This window comes from Oncorhynchus mykiss, chromosome 6 (genome assembly GCF_013265735.2).
Source record: "Oncorhynchus mykiss isolate Arlee chromosome 6, USDA_OmykA_1.1, whole genome shotgun sequence".
Taxonomy (NCBI): domain Eukaryota; kingdom Metazoa; phylum Chordata; class Actinopteri; order Salmoniformes; family Salmonidae; genus Oncorhynchus; species Oncorhynchus mykiss.
Window position 1 is genome coordinate 8,858,775 of NC_048570.1, and position 17,569 is coordinate 8,876,343.

Sequence of the window (17,569 nt, forward strand, 5' to 3'; positions counted from 1 at the left end):
CTATAAGGGATAGGGTGCCATTTGGGGCGCAAGCCCTTGAGTCCTACACGGCTCCAGCAGCTTGAGTGCTGCCTCAGGTCAGGGGTCAGGTATCAGTAGTGATATGTACGCTGCCTAAAGAAGGTGTCCACATACATAGGTTCAGTTTGCTCCTAGCAGAACTGGGCTAGGTGAAGTGTAAGTACGTGTCTCTCATACTCCCTAAAACACCTCCACTTGAAAAACAAGATTTTTTTTTAAAAATATTACTCATTTGTCCCTCGTGAGACACCGTATCAACAGCGTACCCACTAACACTTCTTCAAAAGTCAAAATCAAGCTAAGATAAATCAAGAAATCTGTCCTAAACATACATTTTTGCAGAGACAAACACTTGATTGAAGATTCCCTACAGTTGACCAATCACTGACAAAGGGGCGTCGACGGGCCTTCCGAGTGGCGCAGCGGTCTAAGGCAGCGCATCGCTGTGCAAGAGGCGTCACTACAGACCCCGGCTGGGATATCCTTGTTCCATCGCGCTCTAGCGACTCCTGTGGCGGGCCGGGCGCATGCAAGCAGACTTCGGTTGCCAGCTGGATGGTGTTTCCTCCGACACATTGGTGCAGCGAGCAGTGTGTCAAGAAACAGTCGTGTTTCGGAGGACACATGGCTCTCGACTTTCGCCTCTCCCGTGTCCGTACGGATTTGCAGCAATGGGACAAGACTAACTACCAACTGAATATCACGAAATTGGGGAGAAAAAGGTGTCAAATGTACAAGTACGTTCGGCTACCGAACGTCAGCTCGCCTCCGGAAAAAATGTGCTCAAACAGCCCCACAAAACACCCCTGCCAAACACCAAAACAAACCTAAAATAAAATGTTGTCTGGGAAGCATACGCTAACTTTTAGGTGAACAGCAGCCTGTTTTGGTAGCAAGACAAGTATGCCAGCAATGTCAAGCATCGGCCTGCAACCATAACCCTGTCACAAATCACACTTTCGCTGGCTATTGTGTGTTCTGCACTTGTCTGTTTTTTTTTTTATTACTAGGACTGATTTAGCTGATAGCTGCTTTATTGAAAAACAAATGGACTTCCATGAACTGTGCCGTGTAGTTTTACCTAGCTCCTTACAGTAAGAGTGTCTGATAAATCAGGTAACCGGTGTGAGCGTGTGTGTCTCAGGTAGGTTAATCCAGGAAGGTAGGTCAGTGTGGCAAACGGGCTGACCTGATATCCTGGTGATCAGGTAATCCCCTAACTGGTTTAGAGGCACACAGAGGGGGTAGGGAGAAAGGACACAATCCAAGCTTTAAAAAAAATAAAATTTAAAAAAAGTAGAAGCCTTCATGACTGTCTGTAGTGTTGTGACACACACACCTTGCACTTACTCGGTGGAAACCTTCAACAGCAAGAGCCACACCTATAGGCTGTCAGACTCTCGCAATCCTGTTCCTGGGATGCCAAGAACTCGTTGTTTTGGTCCACGTGCGAACACATTAATCAACTCATCACCAACCCTTTGATTATTTTGAAATCAGGTGTGAAAAAAAAAAGAAAACTGTGCAACCCTTTGGGTCCCCAGGACCAGGACCCACTGGGCCAATTAATGTAGCCTACAACACTGGTCAGCCCCCAGGACCCACTGGGCCAATTAATGTAGCCTACAACACTGGTCAGCCCCCAGGACCCACTGGGCCAATTAATGTAGCCTACAACACTGGTCAGCCCCCAGGACCCACTGGGCCAATTAATGTAGCCTACAACACTGGTCAGCCCCCAGGACCAGGACCCACTGGGCCAATTAATGTAACCTACAACACTGGACTCCATTAAGACTAGCTGCCGCCACTGGCTTATGGTGATCCTAAAAAAAATTAAGAAACACAATATGTAACCTACAACACAATATCGTGTAACTTACTTCCTCCATCCACAAACTTGATGGAACTAGTGTGGTAGAGAGAAACTGACTATGATAAAGTTGTGAGTGTACAACCATGTTAATGAGCCTCGGGTAATAAGGAAGTGCTAAGAGGATACAGTATCAGTCTGAACAATGAGGAAGGCCCGGGAGATAGTAAAGAGGAGATTGGTTGGTCTTCAACAGAAAAGCATGTTGAAGGTATTGCTTGGTTGGGGCATTGATCATACGGTTTAGATATAGGCCTGGTCAAAGTATCAGTGTCTAACTAAACTCAGCAACAACAAAAAAGTCCCCTTTTCAGGACTCTGTCTTTCAAAGATAACTTGTAAAAATCCAAATAACTTCACAGATCATTGTAAAGGGTTTAAACACTGTTTCTCATGCTTGTTTAATGAACCATCAACAACTAATGAACATGCACCTGTGGAACGGTCGTTAAGACACTAACAGCTTACAGACGTTAGGCAATTACGGTCACAGTTATGAAAACTTAGGACACTAAAGAGGCCTTTCTACTGATTTTGAAAAACACCAAAAGAAACATGCCCAGGGTCCCTGCTCATCTGCGTGAACATGCCTTAGGCATGCTGCAAGGAGGCATGAGGACTGCAGATGTGGCCAGGGCAATAAATTGCAACGTCTGTACTGTGAGATGCCTAAGTCAGCGCAACAGGGAGACAGGACGATCAGCTGTCCGTCCTCGCAGTGCCAGACCACGTGTAACACCTGCACAGGATCGGTACATCCGAACACCACACCTGCGGGACAGGTACAGGATGGCAACAACTTCCCGAGTTACACCAGGAACGCACAATCCCTCCATGAGTGCTCAGACTGTCCGCAATAGGCTGAGAGAGGCTGGACTGAGGGCTTGTAGGCTTGTTGTAAGGCAGGTCCTCACCAGACATCACCGGCAACAACGTCACCTATGGGCACAAACCCACCATTGCTGGACCAGACAGGACTGGCAAAAAAATGCTCTTCACTGACGAGTCACGGTTTTGTCTCACCAGGGGTGATGGTTGGATTTGCGTTAATCGTCAAAGGAATGAGCGTTACAGCGAGGCCTGTACTCTGGAGCGGGATCAATTCGGAGGTGGAGGGTCCGTCAGGGTCTGTGTGTCGCAGCGTCAGACTGAGCTTGTTGTCATTGCAGGCAATCTCAACGCTGTGCGTTACAGAGAAGACATCCTCCTCCCTCATGTGGTACCCTTCCTGCAGGCTCATCCTGACATGACAATGCCACACTGCTCGTTCTGTGCGTGATTTCCTGCAAGACCGTAATGTCAGTGTTCTGCCTTGGCCAGCGAAGAACCCGGATCTCAATCCCATTGAGCACGCCTGGGACCTGTAGGATCGGAGGGTGAGGGCTAGGGCCATTCCCCCAAGAAATGTCCAGGAAATTGCAGGTGCATTGGTGGAAGTGTGGAGTAACATCTCACAGCAAGAACGGTACAGTCAATGAGGAGGAGATACACTGTAGTACAGGGACACATTATTCCATTTCTGTTAGTCACATGTCTGTGGAACTTGTCCAGTTTATGTCTCAGTTGGTCAATCTTGTTATGCTCATACAAATATTTACACATGTTAAGTTTGCTGAAACTAAAACGCAGTTGACAGTGAGAGGACGTTTCTTTTGCTGAGTTTACATGTCTTCCAAAAGCTTCTGAGAGAAACACATTTAACTGGAACTTACTCAGCAACACATGCATTCATGTTTCTCTTACCAAATGAATTGATCTGCAGTTTACATGTGATATTAATAGACGGACATAGGTCAAGCAGCACACCACAGAACTAGAATGACATTTCTATGTAACACACACACAAGGTTAAATGAAGGAGAGAACAGTGAGAACCAGCAGTCTGCAGCTGAAGGGTTAATTTCTAGAAGGATAGATGGAGGTGTGTTTTGACTGCAGCCATAAACCTTGACTGGTTTCATCTGCTGAGTGGTTATATTTCTCTCTCCCCCCCACACTGAAAAGGAAGTCCACACTTTATCAAACAGAGTGGGACAAGGACACGTAGCACACACACAGAGATACACCTAGCATTACAGCACGCACACACAGAGATACACCTAGTATTACAGCACACACACACACACACACAGATACCACATATTACAGCACACACAGAGATACACCTAGTATTACAGCACACGCGCACACACACCTTGTATTACAGCACACACATCACCAATTATGGTTTACCATACACTGCAGATACAGTACACCTACAGGTTGAGTAATGTTATGATATTCTGCTTCAGCCATCTTTAGGATTGCACCGGACAACACAGAACAGCAGGGAGAGTCCATCTCTAAAAATAATAATACAAATCAGTCTTCTTCTGTGATTCAAAAGGTTTGTTCAGCTCTCCTACTGAAACTAGCAGGCTAGCCCATGTCGGTCATCTTGCCTTGTTACGTGGTATTGGGTGAAACTGCTCCTACACTGATCTTGGGTTAGTTTTGTATTTCCTCCCCCAACTAAAATGGTTAAAGTCAGAATTGATGGAAGGGAAGCTGATCCTAGATCTGTACCTAAGGGAAACTACAGAGCTTGTTACATAATGGATCGACAGCATAATGGGAGCTTAGCTTCTTCCACATCTACTTTTTAGTTTACAGGGCTAGTTTGTTTATTTATTTACAAATAAGGGACCGTGCCAACCAAAATAGTCCACCGTACTTAGCTACATCTCATTTCCATCTGCAGCAGTCCCTTTGTGGAGCATATCACACACACACACGCGGCTGATGGGAGGACGGCTCATAATAATGGAACTGAGTGAATGGAATCGTATCAAACAAATAAGGGACCGTGCCATGATGTTGTTGATACCTTCCCAACATTCCACTCCAGCTATTACCACAATCCATCCTCCCCAATTAAAGGTGCCACCAACCTCCTGTGACACACACACGTAGTATGACAATAACATGACTCACGGAGTAGAGGTGGGGTGAAGAGGACAGAGTCAGGAAGGAGAGGACGTGGTCATTACACAGTCCCACTGACGTCACCTTAAATGGACCCTCACATGAAGAAGCAGAGACTAGAGTCATTTAGCTAATGGATCCCATGGCATGTAGCCTATAGCTTTGATTCAGTTAATAGATAAATGTTTATTGGCAGGTCTCTTTCAACAACAAAAATATCAATCCCAGAACAACAGCAAGAACAGCGAAGGACCTTGTAAAGATGCTGGAGGAAACAGGCACAAAAGTATCTATATCCACAGTAAAATGAGAGGCCACTCAGCAAGGAAGAAGCCACTGCTCCAAAACCGCCATAAAAAAAAAAAAAGCCAGACTACATTTTGCAACTGCACATGGGGACAAAGATCACTTTTTGGAGAAATGTCCTCTGGTCTGATGAAACAAAAATAGAACGGTTTGGCCATAATGACCATCATTATGTTTGGAGGAAAAGGGGAGGCTTGCAAGCCGAAGAACACCATCCCAACCGTGAAGCACAGGGGTGGCAGCATCATGTTGTGGGGTTGCTTTGTTGCAGGAGGGCCTGGTGCACTTCACAAAATAGATGGCATCATGAGGAACGAAATATGTGGCTATATTGAAGCAACATCAAGACATCAGTCAGGAAGTAAAGCTTGGTCGCAAATGGGTCTTCCAAATGGACAATGACCCCAAGCATACTTCCAAAGTTGTGGAAAATGGCTTAAGGACAACATAGTCAAGGTATTGGAGTGGCCATCACAAAGCCCTGACTTCAATCCTACAGAAAATGTGTGGGCAGACCTGAAAAAGTGTGTGTGAGCAAGGAGGCCTACAAACCTGACTCAGTTACACCAGCTCTGTCAGGAGGAATGGACCACAATTCACCCAACTTATTGTGGGAAGCTTGTGGAAGGCTACCCGAAACAGTCGACCCAAGTACTAATGCTACCAAATACTAATTGCAAGTACGTAAACTTCTGACCCACTGGGAATGTGATGAAAGAAATCAAATCTGAAATAAATCATTCTCTACTATTATTCTGACATTTCACATTCTTAAAATAAAGTGGTGATCCTAACTTTTACTAGGATTAAATGTCAGGAACTGTGAAACACAGATTTTAAATGTATTTAAACTTCAACTGTATATATAATAAACTGTCCTATATATTTTTTATTTAACCTTTATTTAGCTAGGCAAGTCAGTTAAGAACAAATTCTTATTTTCAATGATGGCCTAGGAACAGTGGGTTAACTGCCTGTTCAGGGGCAGAACGACAGATGTTGTACCTTGTCAGCTCACGGGTTTGAACTTGCAACCTTCCGGTTACTAGTCCAACGCTCTAACCACTAGGCTACCCTGCCGCCCCTATGTAGCCTACCTGACCCTGCATGATTTGAGTTGTCCTCACGCGCTGTTCCAGAGTGAATAGAAAGTGGTTGTACATAAAAAAAAAAAAACATCCATTAACACCAAATAATACAGTCAGTCCAGCATCAAAACACCAGCTTACTCAGGATGGTTTCATTATGCGGGGTAGCCTACTATCTATAGATGTATGCAGTATTTAGCTGCTATTTATAAACTTGAATAAAAATAACACATCAAAAAACAAAAAAAAGGCTAACAATGAGAGGGGAGGGGGGGGGGGGTAGTCAGCTTGAGGATAAATGTAGCTTCTATTTACAGTTGAACTCAGCAGGTTGTCTGGCTAAAAGCCGACACAAATGTGCTGCAATTAAGGTAAACTTGCGAAGTCCTCCTGACTGTTTCTCTATGTCTCTCTTTTTTTTCCTAATTCTGTCTGTTAAAAAGCTCTCGGGTCAGTGGTTGTCCCTCTCTTTTTGTCTATGTAAAAGGGCTATTTTGAAGCACACCTCCCTTCCGTACAGTTTCCCCTGATGTTCTTACGGCAACCAAGCTGTTTTTAACCACCCCAGTAACTGTCGCTTCTGTGGAGAGAGAATTTTCCAAACTAAAACTCATAACTACCTAAGAAGCATTAGGCTCTCGGTCTGATATGAGCTTTTGAACACTGGCGCCTTCGTAGCCCACGGCATTAAATACTAGTGTCTTGTGAAGAGGGAAGCAGGTCCGGTCTGCCTCAGTTGGTACAGCATGGGGCTTGCCACGCCAGGACACTGGGTTTGAGTCCCATACCAAAACATATTGCTGCCACGCCTGGATACTGGGTTTGAGTCCCATGCCAAAACATATTGCTGCCACGTCAGGATACTGGGTTTGAGTCAAGTACCAAAACATATTGCTTTGGATCAAATCAAAGTAAACCAGCTCTTCAAGTAGGACTAGTCGGGTGAAACATGTTAGACTGCCTGCGTTATATTACAGCGTTCTACTGTGGTGGGGAGTAGGGATGGATGAATAGGGCCATTTAGAATTTGCTTCAGTTACCCCCATGCCAACAAAGGCCTCTATATAGACAGAGGCCAGCGGGGGGGGGGGTAAAATCTGCACCAATCACAGGTCAGGATGAAGCAGGCTGGGCTGTTCCTTGACCAATTGCAGAAGGGAAGGTCTGACAAGCTCCGTGCAGGGGGCCCAGAGTGAGGGAGAAGGGGAGATGATAGTGGGACTCTACAGAGGTGGGAGATCATGGTAGGACTCTCCCTATGGACCCTGGTCGGTCAAAAGTAGTGCACTCGGTGTAGGGAGTAGGGTGCCATTTCAGATGCAGAGCCTAGTGCTTGACGAAAAGTCGGGGTGATTTGTGGTGTGGTGTGCATGTTTCTAGCTGGACTGTCACACTGTCGTCAGACAGAGAGCCTCTCCTCTTGACCTTTGTGAGTGTAGGGGTTTGGTGGTGATGCTACATGGTGACTCACCTACGACTCTGTCGCCAGTCCCGACACCCATCTTCCTCATGGCGGCGGCGAACAGCGCCACATCTCGCCTCAGCTCCCCGAAAGTCACCTTGGTGATCTCGTCATTTTCCTCGGCTTAAGAGAGAGAGGAGGGAGAGAGAGACCGTGAGAGAAAATGAGAGGTAGACAGAAACTAAAGCCCTATTCGCACTGGATTAGATTTACTGGTGGAGACAATTACATAACCTAGGTGCATGACCACAAATCAGCACATCCGTAAGTTAAATCCCGTCCGAATCGACTAATTCCAAGCTCCTCTGATAATATTAGTCCCGTGCGAATCGACATCCATGTGTTGAGAGAAATGTTTATCGCAGTTTCAGCAAGAAAAAATAAATAACTTGATTTGATAAATGGAGCTTACAAACAAAGTGCAGTGACACCAGAGACTCTGGGTTCGAGCCCAGGCTCTGTCGCAGTGACACCAGAGACTCTGGGTTCGAGCCCAGGCTCTGTCGCAGTGACACCAGAGACTCTGGGTTCGAGCCCAGGCTCTGTCGCAGTGACACCAGAGACTCTGGGTTCGAGCCCAGGCTCTGTCGCAGTGACACCAGAGACTCTGGGTTCGAGCCCAGGCTCTGTCGCAGTGACACCAGAGACTCTGGGTTCGAGCCCAGGCTCTGTCGCAACCGGCCACGACCGGGAGGTCCATGGGGCGACGCACAATCGGCCTAGCGTCGTCCAGGTTAGGGAGGGTTTGGCCGGTAGGGATATCCTTGTCGTCTCATCGTGCACTAGCGACTCCTGTGGCGGGCCGGGCACAGTGCACGCTGACCAGGTCGCTAGGTGCACGGTGTTTCCTCTGACACATTGGTGCGGCTGGCTTCCGGGTTGGACGCGCGCTGTGTTAAGAAGCAGTGCGGCTTGGTTGGGTTGTGTTTCGGAGGACGCATGGCTTTCGACCTTTGTCTCTCCCGAGCCCGTAGGGAAGTTGTAGGGACGAGACAAGACAGTAACTACTAACAATTGGATACCACGAAATTGGGGAGAAAAAAGGGGGTAAATAAATATAACAAAGTGCTGCGTATAGCCAATATATGAAGAGCGTTTCAGTGAATGCTTGTGCTTATAGGTTGTGCGCCAATGAATTGAACATCGCCAAATGAGTCCGTATAAAAACCATTATGCCTATTTAAACACAACCCTTGTTGTTAATACATCGCAAAGCAGCTAAAATGCATCTGCGGTCATGGGGCCATTTAGGAAGTGTTGTACTGCAGAGCACTGAACTATCCTAATGATTACACTTCCTCAATACAGATATTGTGGTAACACTATACCGAGGATGCTTTGGTATGGTTCTAGAATGTTATCAGCGTTGCCTGTTAATCACCTAGACATGTTGAAATATCTTCATGTCTAGATTACAAATCTCCAGGCTTCAGTCATAACTGTCAATTTAATGAAAAAATAAATAAATGAATGTGAATTACAGTGGGTCAGTTTGGTAATAACACAAATCCAGGTCGAATCGTCCTCTGGAATAATGGACATTCTGGGGTAATAAATACATAACCAACGTTCTCTTGTAATACTAGTCCCGTGCTTTACCAGACCAAATTACAGAGAAAAGGGCTATAGTTAGTGTATGCAAAGCTATCCAAGTAATAACCTGCTCTGACCTACAGGGCCCTGCTCTGACCTACAGGGCCGATACAGGGCCCTGCTCTGACCTACAGGGCCGATACAGGGACCTGCTCTGACCTACAGGGCCGATACAGGGACCTGCTCTGACCTACAGGGCCGATACAGGGACCTGCTCTGACCTACAGGGCCGATACAGGGACCTGCTCTGACCTACAGGGCCGATACAGGAACCTGCTCTGACCTACAGGGCCGATACAGGAACCTGCTCTGACCTACAGGGCCGATACAGGAACCTGCTCTGACCTACAGGGCCGATACAGGAACCTGCTCTGACCTACAGGGCCGATACAGGAACCTGCTCTGACCTACAGGGCCGATACAGGAACCTGCTCTGACCTACAGGGCCGATACAGGAACCTGCTCTGACCTACAGGGCCGATACAGGAACCTGCTCTGACCTACAGGGCCGATACAGGAACCTGCTCTGACCTACAGGGCCGATACAGGAACCTGCTCTGACCTACAGGGCCGATACAGGAACGATACAGGAACCTGCTCTGACCTACAGGGCCGATACAGGAACCTGCTCTGACCTACAGGGCCGATACAGGATACATTAAGCAGTAGTGCACTGCCACCTGAGTAATAGTGCTCCTCTCCTAATTAACTTACAGGAGGTGGGCGGGCGGTGGGTGGGGTGGAGACCGCGTCGAATGATAACAAGAGGATACCCATCAGGATATTAAAAACCCAAGGAGCGAGCAGGAGCCTGAAAACCCTGTGGCTCCTAATCAAATCACACTGCCCTGCATACCGTATGGACCCGTCGTCAGCCAAAAACATGTTGAATTAGGAGAGCTTATTGGGGGAAATAAAACAGCTGAATTCCAGGTACTATTTTGGACGGGGTTGTCAAGGTGACCTTTGGAATAATCTTCTCAGTGCTTCAGTAATGATCTATATGTGTAAGATATGCCATTTAGCAGACATTTTTATCCAAAGAAATGTACAGTCTGCGTGGCCCCAGCAGGAATTAAGCTAGAATTATAATGGCCATTAGAATATCATTGTGACCCTTTATTTCATACTTGGCACACTAGCTATGAATATATATTTTTTAAACACAATAATTATAGTATACAAACATGTCTGGAAGCACAGGGTGCTGGTGCTGATTTAGGACATTTACTCAACTGCAGATGAATGGGATCTTGGAAACTGACCAATAAAAATGGAGGGAAAAAAAGCCTAATAAATTGACTGAATTGCCTCAGCCGTACTTACTAGCAGCATAGAGGGCCACCTTGTCCTGGTCTTTGTGCTTTAGCAGGTTCTCAGCATAGTTCATGCGGCTTCCTTTGAACCACTCTGGGACGTCCGATATCCTCTTGGAGATATCCACCACCTGAGGAAGAGGGGAGGGGAAATGGCTAATGTTCTACATGATTCAAACCTGGGGTAAGGGAATAACGACTACAACGTACTACTGCTCTGCTCTAAGCACAAGGGTACCGATAAGTAACTGACTGAATAGATAAATCGATTGGACCCCTCAAAGAACTTTATAAACTCTACCTAATCATAATGACACAAATTGTGAGAGATCACATTGTAGAAGGTGTTACTGCACTAGATGGATGAAAAAGCACAATAAAAAAAAAAGGCAATGTCTGTGTCCCAAACAGCTGTCAGAGCCCTATGGACCATGGTCAAAAGAAGTGCACTACTATAGAGATTAGGGTGGCATTTAGGATGCACCCATCCACTTATTCAGTGTTATGTACATAAGAGAGCAGGAAACAGTGGGTAGACACACCTCCTCATACATCCTGGAGCTTATTACCCCACAGAAACGCCACACCTCAGCCCAGAACTCAGGGTAGCTCTCCACAGACCACTGGTACAGGTCATTGTAGTTGGCTGCAAGGGGGAATGACATCAGAGAGATCAATCATGAGGTTTGTCCTCCAGCTGATACACATTTTAGACAAAAATAACTACAGGAACGTACCGTTTACCCTATTTTGTATATGGTTTGGTTTTGCACCTAGGTAAAGTTAGTTTTATATTTGGATGTTCAGTTCCCTCGTCAATAGCTATTGAACCAATTAAGCAAAACAACATTTTTACAGATTTAAATCTTCTGAAAAATATAAGTCACAATAAAAAAAAGGTGTTGATTGTTCGCCATCCTCCCCTGATTCAGAATATACCATTGTCATGGCATGCTTGGTTCAATAACTATAGAGAACCACAGTATGTTTCATAATACCCATAAAACCTAGCGGTCATACAAGGAAATGGTTCAAATCGATTTTCCACCATTCAATTTTCCCCATAGGGGATTTTAAAAACACTTAAAATAAGGTATGTGTTTTGTGTAGGCTTACCCTGGCGTGATGTTTTGAAAACTGTCAATCTCTCTAGAACAAGATGACATCAATATATATTCACCACACCCCCGCAAAATGAAATGTTAAACTGCTAATGTGGCTATCATAAAGAACTACAAATGCCATGCTTTGGACGAGAGTGCCGAATCGAGCCGAATGTAAGAATTTCTGGATTAACTAATGTGAGTCATTAATAAAATAAAAAAAGTATTTTTGTTTTAAATGGACAATTCTGAAAGCGGTCTTGTGCAAGTTTTAAATTGACAATACCTGTTAGCAAAGGTGTCGGCTAGAGATAGCGTACAAAACAACAAATCCCTGCAAGCTGTCTACTTTGACGCTAATTAGCATTTTCGAATCTGAGAGTGAATACAGCTGAGCAGGATATATTGATAAGTCAACTTGTCCGAGAGACATTTACATGGTTATCAAAACACGCCACGGTAAACCTACACGAAACAGTATTTCTAAAAATCCCCTATTGGAAAAAAATGTATGGTGGAAAAACGATTGGAAATTATGACAGCTCCATCGTGGGGCAACTACAGTACTTAGGCTAGCATATAGCAATATTATAAAATATGCACACAGCTACATTCGCTAATGATGCAGTGTGTTGATTCTCCCTAGCAAAATGAATCGATTGGTACCGAATGTATAACGTTAAATTAGAGGTGACTAGCATGACTGTCCCCCGTCTGAAAAGCTGCTCCCTCGCCGGGTCACTCACCTAGATTAAGCCCAAAGTCTCTGTTCACCTGTGTCCTGAATCTGTCCATCTGTGTGTTCTTCTTTGAGTCTGGGTACCATAATACCTTCGACTCCATTATCTTCTCGCTCATACGTTCGGTGTCTTTTGACATTGTTGTTGTCGCCTCCGTTAAAAAATTAGTCTGTCGTCCTTTATAGCAAGCTAGCTACTGTAGCTAAAACAGGCAGCACACTTCCAAGAATGAGTATGAGACAGAAGGCCAGATTGGACTGTCATTCCATGCGGACAAGCTGCAAGGATAAAGCCAGTAAAGATCCCTCCCACCGTGAGGTGACGCGGCTGTCACAATAACACAAAGTATCCTTCCGCTTAAAGACGCAATCTATTTCTTCCATAATAAATCAATTTAGTGTTAAACCAGTGTGATATCTAACCAATATCCTCGAATTGTGCATGATTATTACATACAAACTGTAAAACATACGAGTAAATTGCATTACAAAAGTACTTTCCCTCAATCACTGGTGGCAAGGGACGGTGTACCTGTCGTTTCTCATCAGAATTATTGACTTACTGTTCCAAAGGGATTTTAATGGCAGGCTGTTTTTTGAGAGAGCAAAATGCATGCGTGGCATGTGCACTGAGGCCTCTGCCAATAGGTCTGGACCTTTTTGGCACAGATGGTATTGTGCGGACCCCTGACCATCGGGTTTGGTTCAAGTCCTGTTTAAACTGTCCCACCTCAGCCTCATTTCTTTCACAAAAACATGCACATAAACGGGTGTTGTGCATTGTTATGAATATTTTTTGGGTACATTTATTTTTAAATACAAACAGGCACACTTTTCTATAAAATCATGACAATACGCTGTTAACTTTGTAGAATGGTTGCAATTGCATAATATGTTCAAGGTACAAAATATGTTTGATCAAAATACATGTAAAAGACTGTGATCTTTGGGGGTCAGAACGTTCAAGCGGAATAATATCACGCGGGGGCACGCCACCAGTTTGTCTGCAACCTGATTGGTCGAATAAAAACTGGCTCCACATCAGCCGAGACACGTCGTATGCAAAAGAGTGGGTCGATCGTGTTGACTGGCGGCACTGATGTCCAATGAAATATACAATCTTGATCAGTGACAGCTCTCGAATGAGGGGATTCACCAATAAAACTCTCAGAACTAGAGAGCGTTTTAGAGGTGTTCCCAATCAAATTGCTATATGGTCATGCCCCTCCTCAGTCACTTTCACTGTCCAGAACCGTGAAAGAGAAGATCAGTTTTTTATTTTCAGAAAATAAACTCTATCAAATGCTTACATTCAATAAATCATTTCACTGTTTTTCTTGATACTCTCAGACTGCTACAGCATGAGGTAGACAAATATGCTTTGTTGTTTCACAGTGAAAGAGGAAATAGTTTTGAAAAGCAAAGAGTTTTGAAACACCTAGATAATTATTTCTTAAAACAGCCGTCCAGCTTACCAAAAAAAAAAAGAGCTGAGTGGATGGATTTTCATTACTCTTGAATGCCAAATCAAAGTCTGATTATGGATCGGAGCGATGATGCAAGTGAAAAGAGAGCGAGAACTTGTGTTGTGAAAGATCAATGAGATCAGTGTAGATCAGTGTGTCTAACGCAACATGCCATATTATAGCTCTGGTCCAGGTCATGGTGTGATTACGAGTGGAGGAAAACGCACTACGCCCTGGACTTAGAACTGAGACCTGTGTAGCTAGTTGATGGACCAGCAACATAAAGCCCAGTGCAGGCAGGTCAGATAACATCCATTGCCACCTTCTACCCAAGTAAGAAAAACTGTGAAATAGTTCAAACTTTTGTTTATATCAGACTGTGAAACCCACAATAAAAGATCCTAGCACCTTGTACAGTAGATGCTGTACTCGTGCCCCGTTCATCGACTACAGTAAAAGTGGCACTGAACACTGTCAACTTTTTATTTAGCACATATCTCATGTTCTTGATTGTTAATATTAGCATACAGTGTTTGATACTATTCCATTTTTAACAGTGAGTGAGTGAACTAGTTAATACACATGAAAATCTCATCACCAGCTTCCTCTAACAGGATGTGTAGATATCACTCATTTGTTACAGTTAAAGACACAATGCTTAATTTGTTTTCCAGTTGTACAGCAACCCCACCACTTGGTTTGATACAAAGCTTAGGGGAATTCCCGCCAAATTGACAGAATTATGAACACAAGGACTGACAGTCCAGGACTTCAATCAACATGACAGTTCTAAACCACTTGTCCAACTCATTCCACGGAGGGCCGAGTGTCTGTGGGTTTTCACACTCCTCCCTTGTACTAGATTGATGAATAAAGGTCACTAATTAGTAAGGAACTCCCCTTACCTGGTTGTCTAGGTCCTAATTGAAAGAAAACCCGCAGAATCCCTGTTCGAAACATACAATACATTGAACCTATAAATGAATTGTTTTTAAAGGCTTCTGACACTTGAGACCGTTGTAAAGCTCATTGGGAATTTATAAATTATATTCTTCAGCAATGGGTATAGGTTATGAATTGAAATGACCATTCAAGAGCACTATATATTGCAGATTGCACCTTTTAAGAGAGCAATTCATAAATTGGTATGTTTTTGACTTACTAATACTCGTGTTGGTGAGGCCAGAAAAATGAAAGCCCACTGTCCATCTGTTTGCATGACCATTAGTGTATGTAAGCATTCCTTGGATATGAGAAATCCTAAATAATAGTGCAAATGAAGCAAGAATGCACAACTCAGCCAAATGAAAGAATAGACCTTGATTCACCGATGAGTAAGTACAGTGCCTTGCGAAAGTATTCGGCCCCCTTGAACTTTGCGAACTTTTGCCACATTTCAGGCTTCAAACATAAAGATAAAACTGTATTTTTTTGTGAAGAATCAACAACAAGTGGGACACAATCATGAAGTGGAACGACATTTATTGGATATTTCAAACTTTTTTAACAAATCAAAAACTGAAAAATTGGGCGTGCAAAATTATTCAGCCCCCTTAAGTTAATACTTTGTAGCGCCACCTTTTGCTGCGATTACAGCTGTAAGTCGCTTGGGGTATGTCTCTATCAGTTTTGCACATCGAGAGACTGACATTTTGCCCATTCCTCCTTGCAAAACAGCTCGAGCTCAGTGAGGTTGGATGGAGAGCATTTGTGAACAGCAGTTTTCAGTTCTTTCCACATATTCTCGATTGGATTCAGGTCTGGACTTTGACTTGGCCATTCTAACACCTGGATATGTTTATTTTTGAACCATTCCATTGTAGATTTTGCTTTATGTTTTGGATCATTGTCTTGTTGGAAGACAAATCTTCGTCCCAGTCTCAGGTCTTTTGCAGACTCCATCAGGTTTTCTTCCAGAATGGTCCTGTATTTGGCTCCATCCATCCTCCCATCAATTTTAACCATCTTCCCTGTCCCTGCTGAAGAAAAGCAGGCCCAAACCATGATGCTGCCACCACCATGTTTGACAGTGGGGATGGTGTGTTCAGCTGTGTTGCTTTTACGCCAAACATAACGTTTTGCATTGTTGCCAAAAAGTTCAATTTTGGTTTCATCTGACCAGAGCACCTTCTTCCACATGTTTGGTGTGTCTCCCAGGTGGCTTGTGGCTTGTGACTACACTTTTTATGTATATCTTTAAGAAATGGCTTTCTTCTTGTCACTCTTCCATAAAGGCCAGATTTGTGCAATATACGACTGATTGTTGTCCTATGGACAGAGTCTCCCACCTCAGCTGTAGATCTCTGCAGTTCATCCAGAGTGATCATGGGCCTCTTGGCTGCATCTCTGATCAGTCTTCTCCTTGTATGAGCTGAAAGTTTAGAGGGACGGCCAGGTCTTGGTAGATTTGCAGTGGTCTGATACTCCTTCCATTTCAATATTATCGCTTGCACAGTGCTCCTTGGGATGTTTAAAGCTTGGGAAATCTTTTTGTATCCAAATCCGGCTTTAAACTTCTTCACAACAGTATCTCAGACCTGCCTGGTGTGTTCCTTGTTCTTCATGATGCTCTCTGCGCTTTTAACGGACCTCTGAGACTATCACAGTGCAGGTGCATTTATACGGAGACTTGATTACACACAGGTGGATTGTATTTATCATCATTAGTCATTTAGGTCAACATTGGATCATTCAGAGATCCTCACTGAACTTCTGGAGAGAGTTTGCTGCACTGAAAGTAAAGGGGCTGAATAATTTTGCACGACCAATTTTTCAGTTTTTGATTTGTTAAAAAAATTTGAAATATCCAATAAATGTCGTTCCACTTCATGATTGTGTCCCACTTGTTGTTAATTCTTCACAAAAAAATACAGTCTTATATCTTTATGTTTGAAGCCTGAAATGTGGCAAAAGGTCGCAAAGTTCAAGGGGGCCGAATACTTTCGCAAGGCACTGTAAGTCAAGCCTAATTAGCCTATAGATTTGAATAAATAGGTTGAGGGCATCAATGCCATCTGTACCAACACATGCTTATAATACACTGAGTAGACAAAACATTAGGAACACCTGTTCTTTCCATGACATAGACTGACTGACTTTCCATGACATAGACTGACTGACTTTCCATGACATAGACTGACCAGGTGAATCCAGGTGAAAGCTATGATCCCTTATTGATGTCACTTGTTAAATCCACTTCAATCAATGTAAATGAAGGGGAAGAGACAGGGTTATGAAGGATTGTTAAGCCTTGAGACATGTATTGTGTATGTGTGACATTCAGAGAGTGAATAGGCAAGACAACATATTTAAGTGCCTTTGAATTGGGTATGGTAGTAGGTGCCAGGCGCACCGTTTTGAGTGTGTCAAGAACTGCAACACTGCTGTGTTTTTCCCGTGTGTATCAAGAATGGTCCACCACCCAAAGGGGCGGCAGGGTAGCCTAGTGGTTAGAGTGTTGTACTAGTAACTGAAAGGTTGCAAGTTCAAATCCCCAAGCTGACAAGGTTCAAATCTGTCGTTCTGCACCTGAACAGGCAGTTAACCCACTGTTCCTAGGCCGTCATTGAAAATAAGAATTTGTTTTTAACTGACTTGCCTGGTTAAATAAAAGTTTTTTAAAAAAGGACATCCAGCCA

The 17,569-nt window shown here is 44.1% G+C and overlaps 1 protein-coding gene across 1 annotated transcript in view; it reads right to left on the bottom strand.

Moving 5' to 3' along the window:
- The window catches only part of aacs (acetoacetyl-CoA synthetase), a 57,641-nt gene extending 44,709 nt beyond the window's left edge, over positions 1–12,932 (bottom strand). Inside the window, exons 1-4 of the mRNA XM_036979351.1 lie at positions 12,473–12,932; positions 11,166–11,269; positions 10,634–10,754; positions 7,724–7,837 (exon numbers count right to left, since the gene is read on the bottom strand). Coding sequence (XP_036835246.1) covers positions 7,724–7,837; positions 10,634–10,754; positions 11,166–11,269; positions 12,473–12,605 — 472 coding nt within the window. The 5' untranslated portion in view covers positions 12,606–12,932. The remainder of the gene's footprint in view (positions 1–7,723; positions 7,838–10,633; positions 10,755–11,165; positions 11,270–12,472) is intronic.
- Between the last annotated feature and the right edge of the window lie 4,637 nt (positions 12,933–17,569).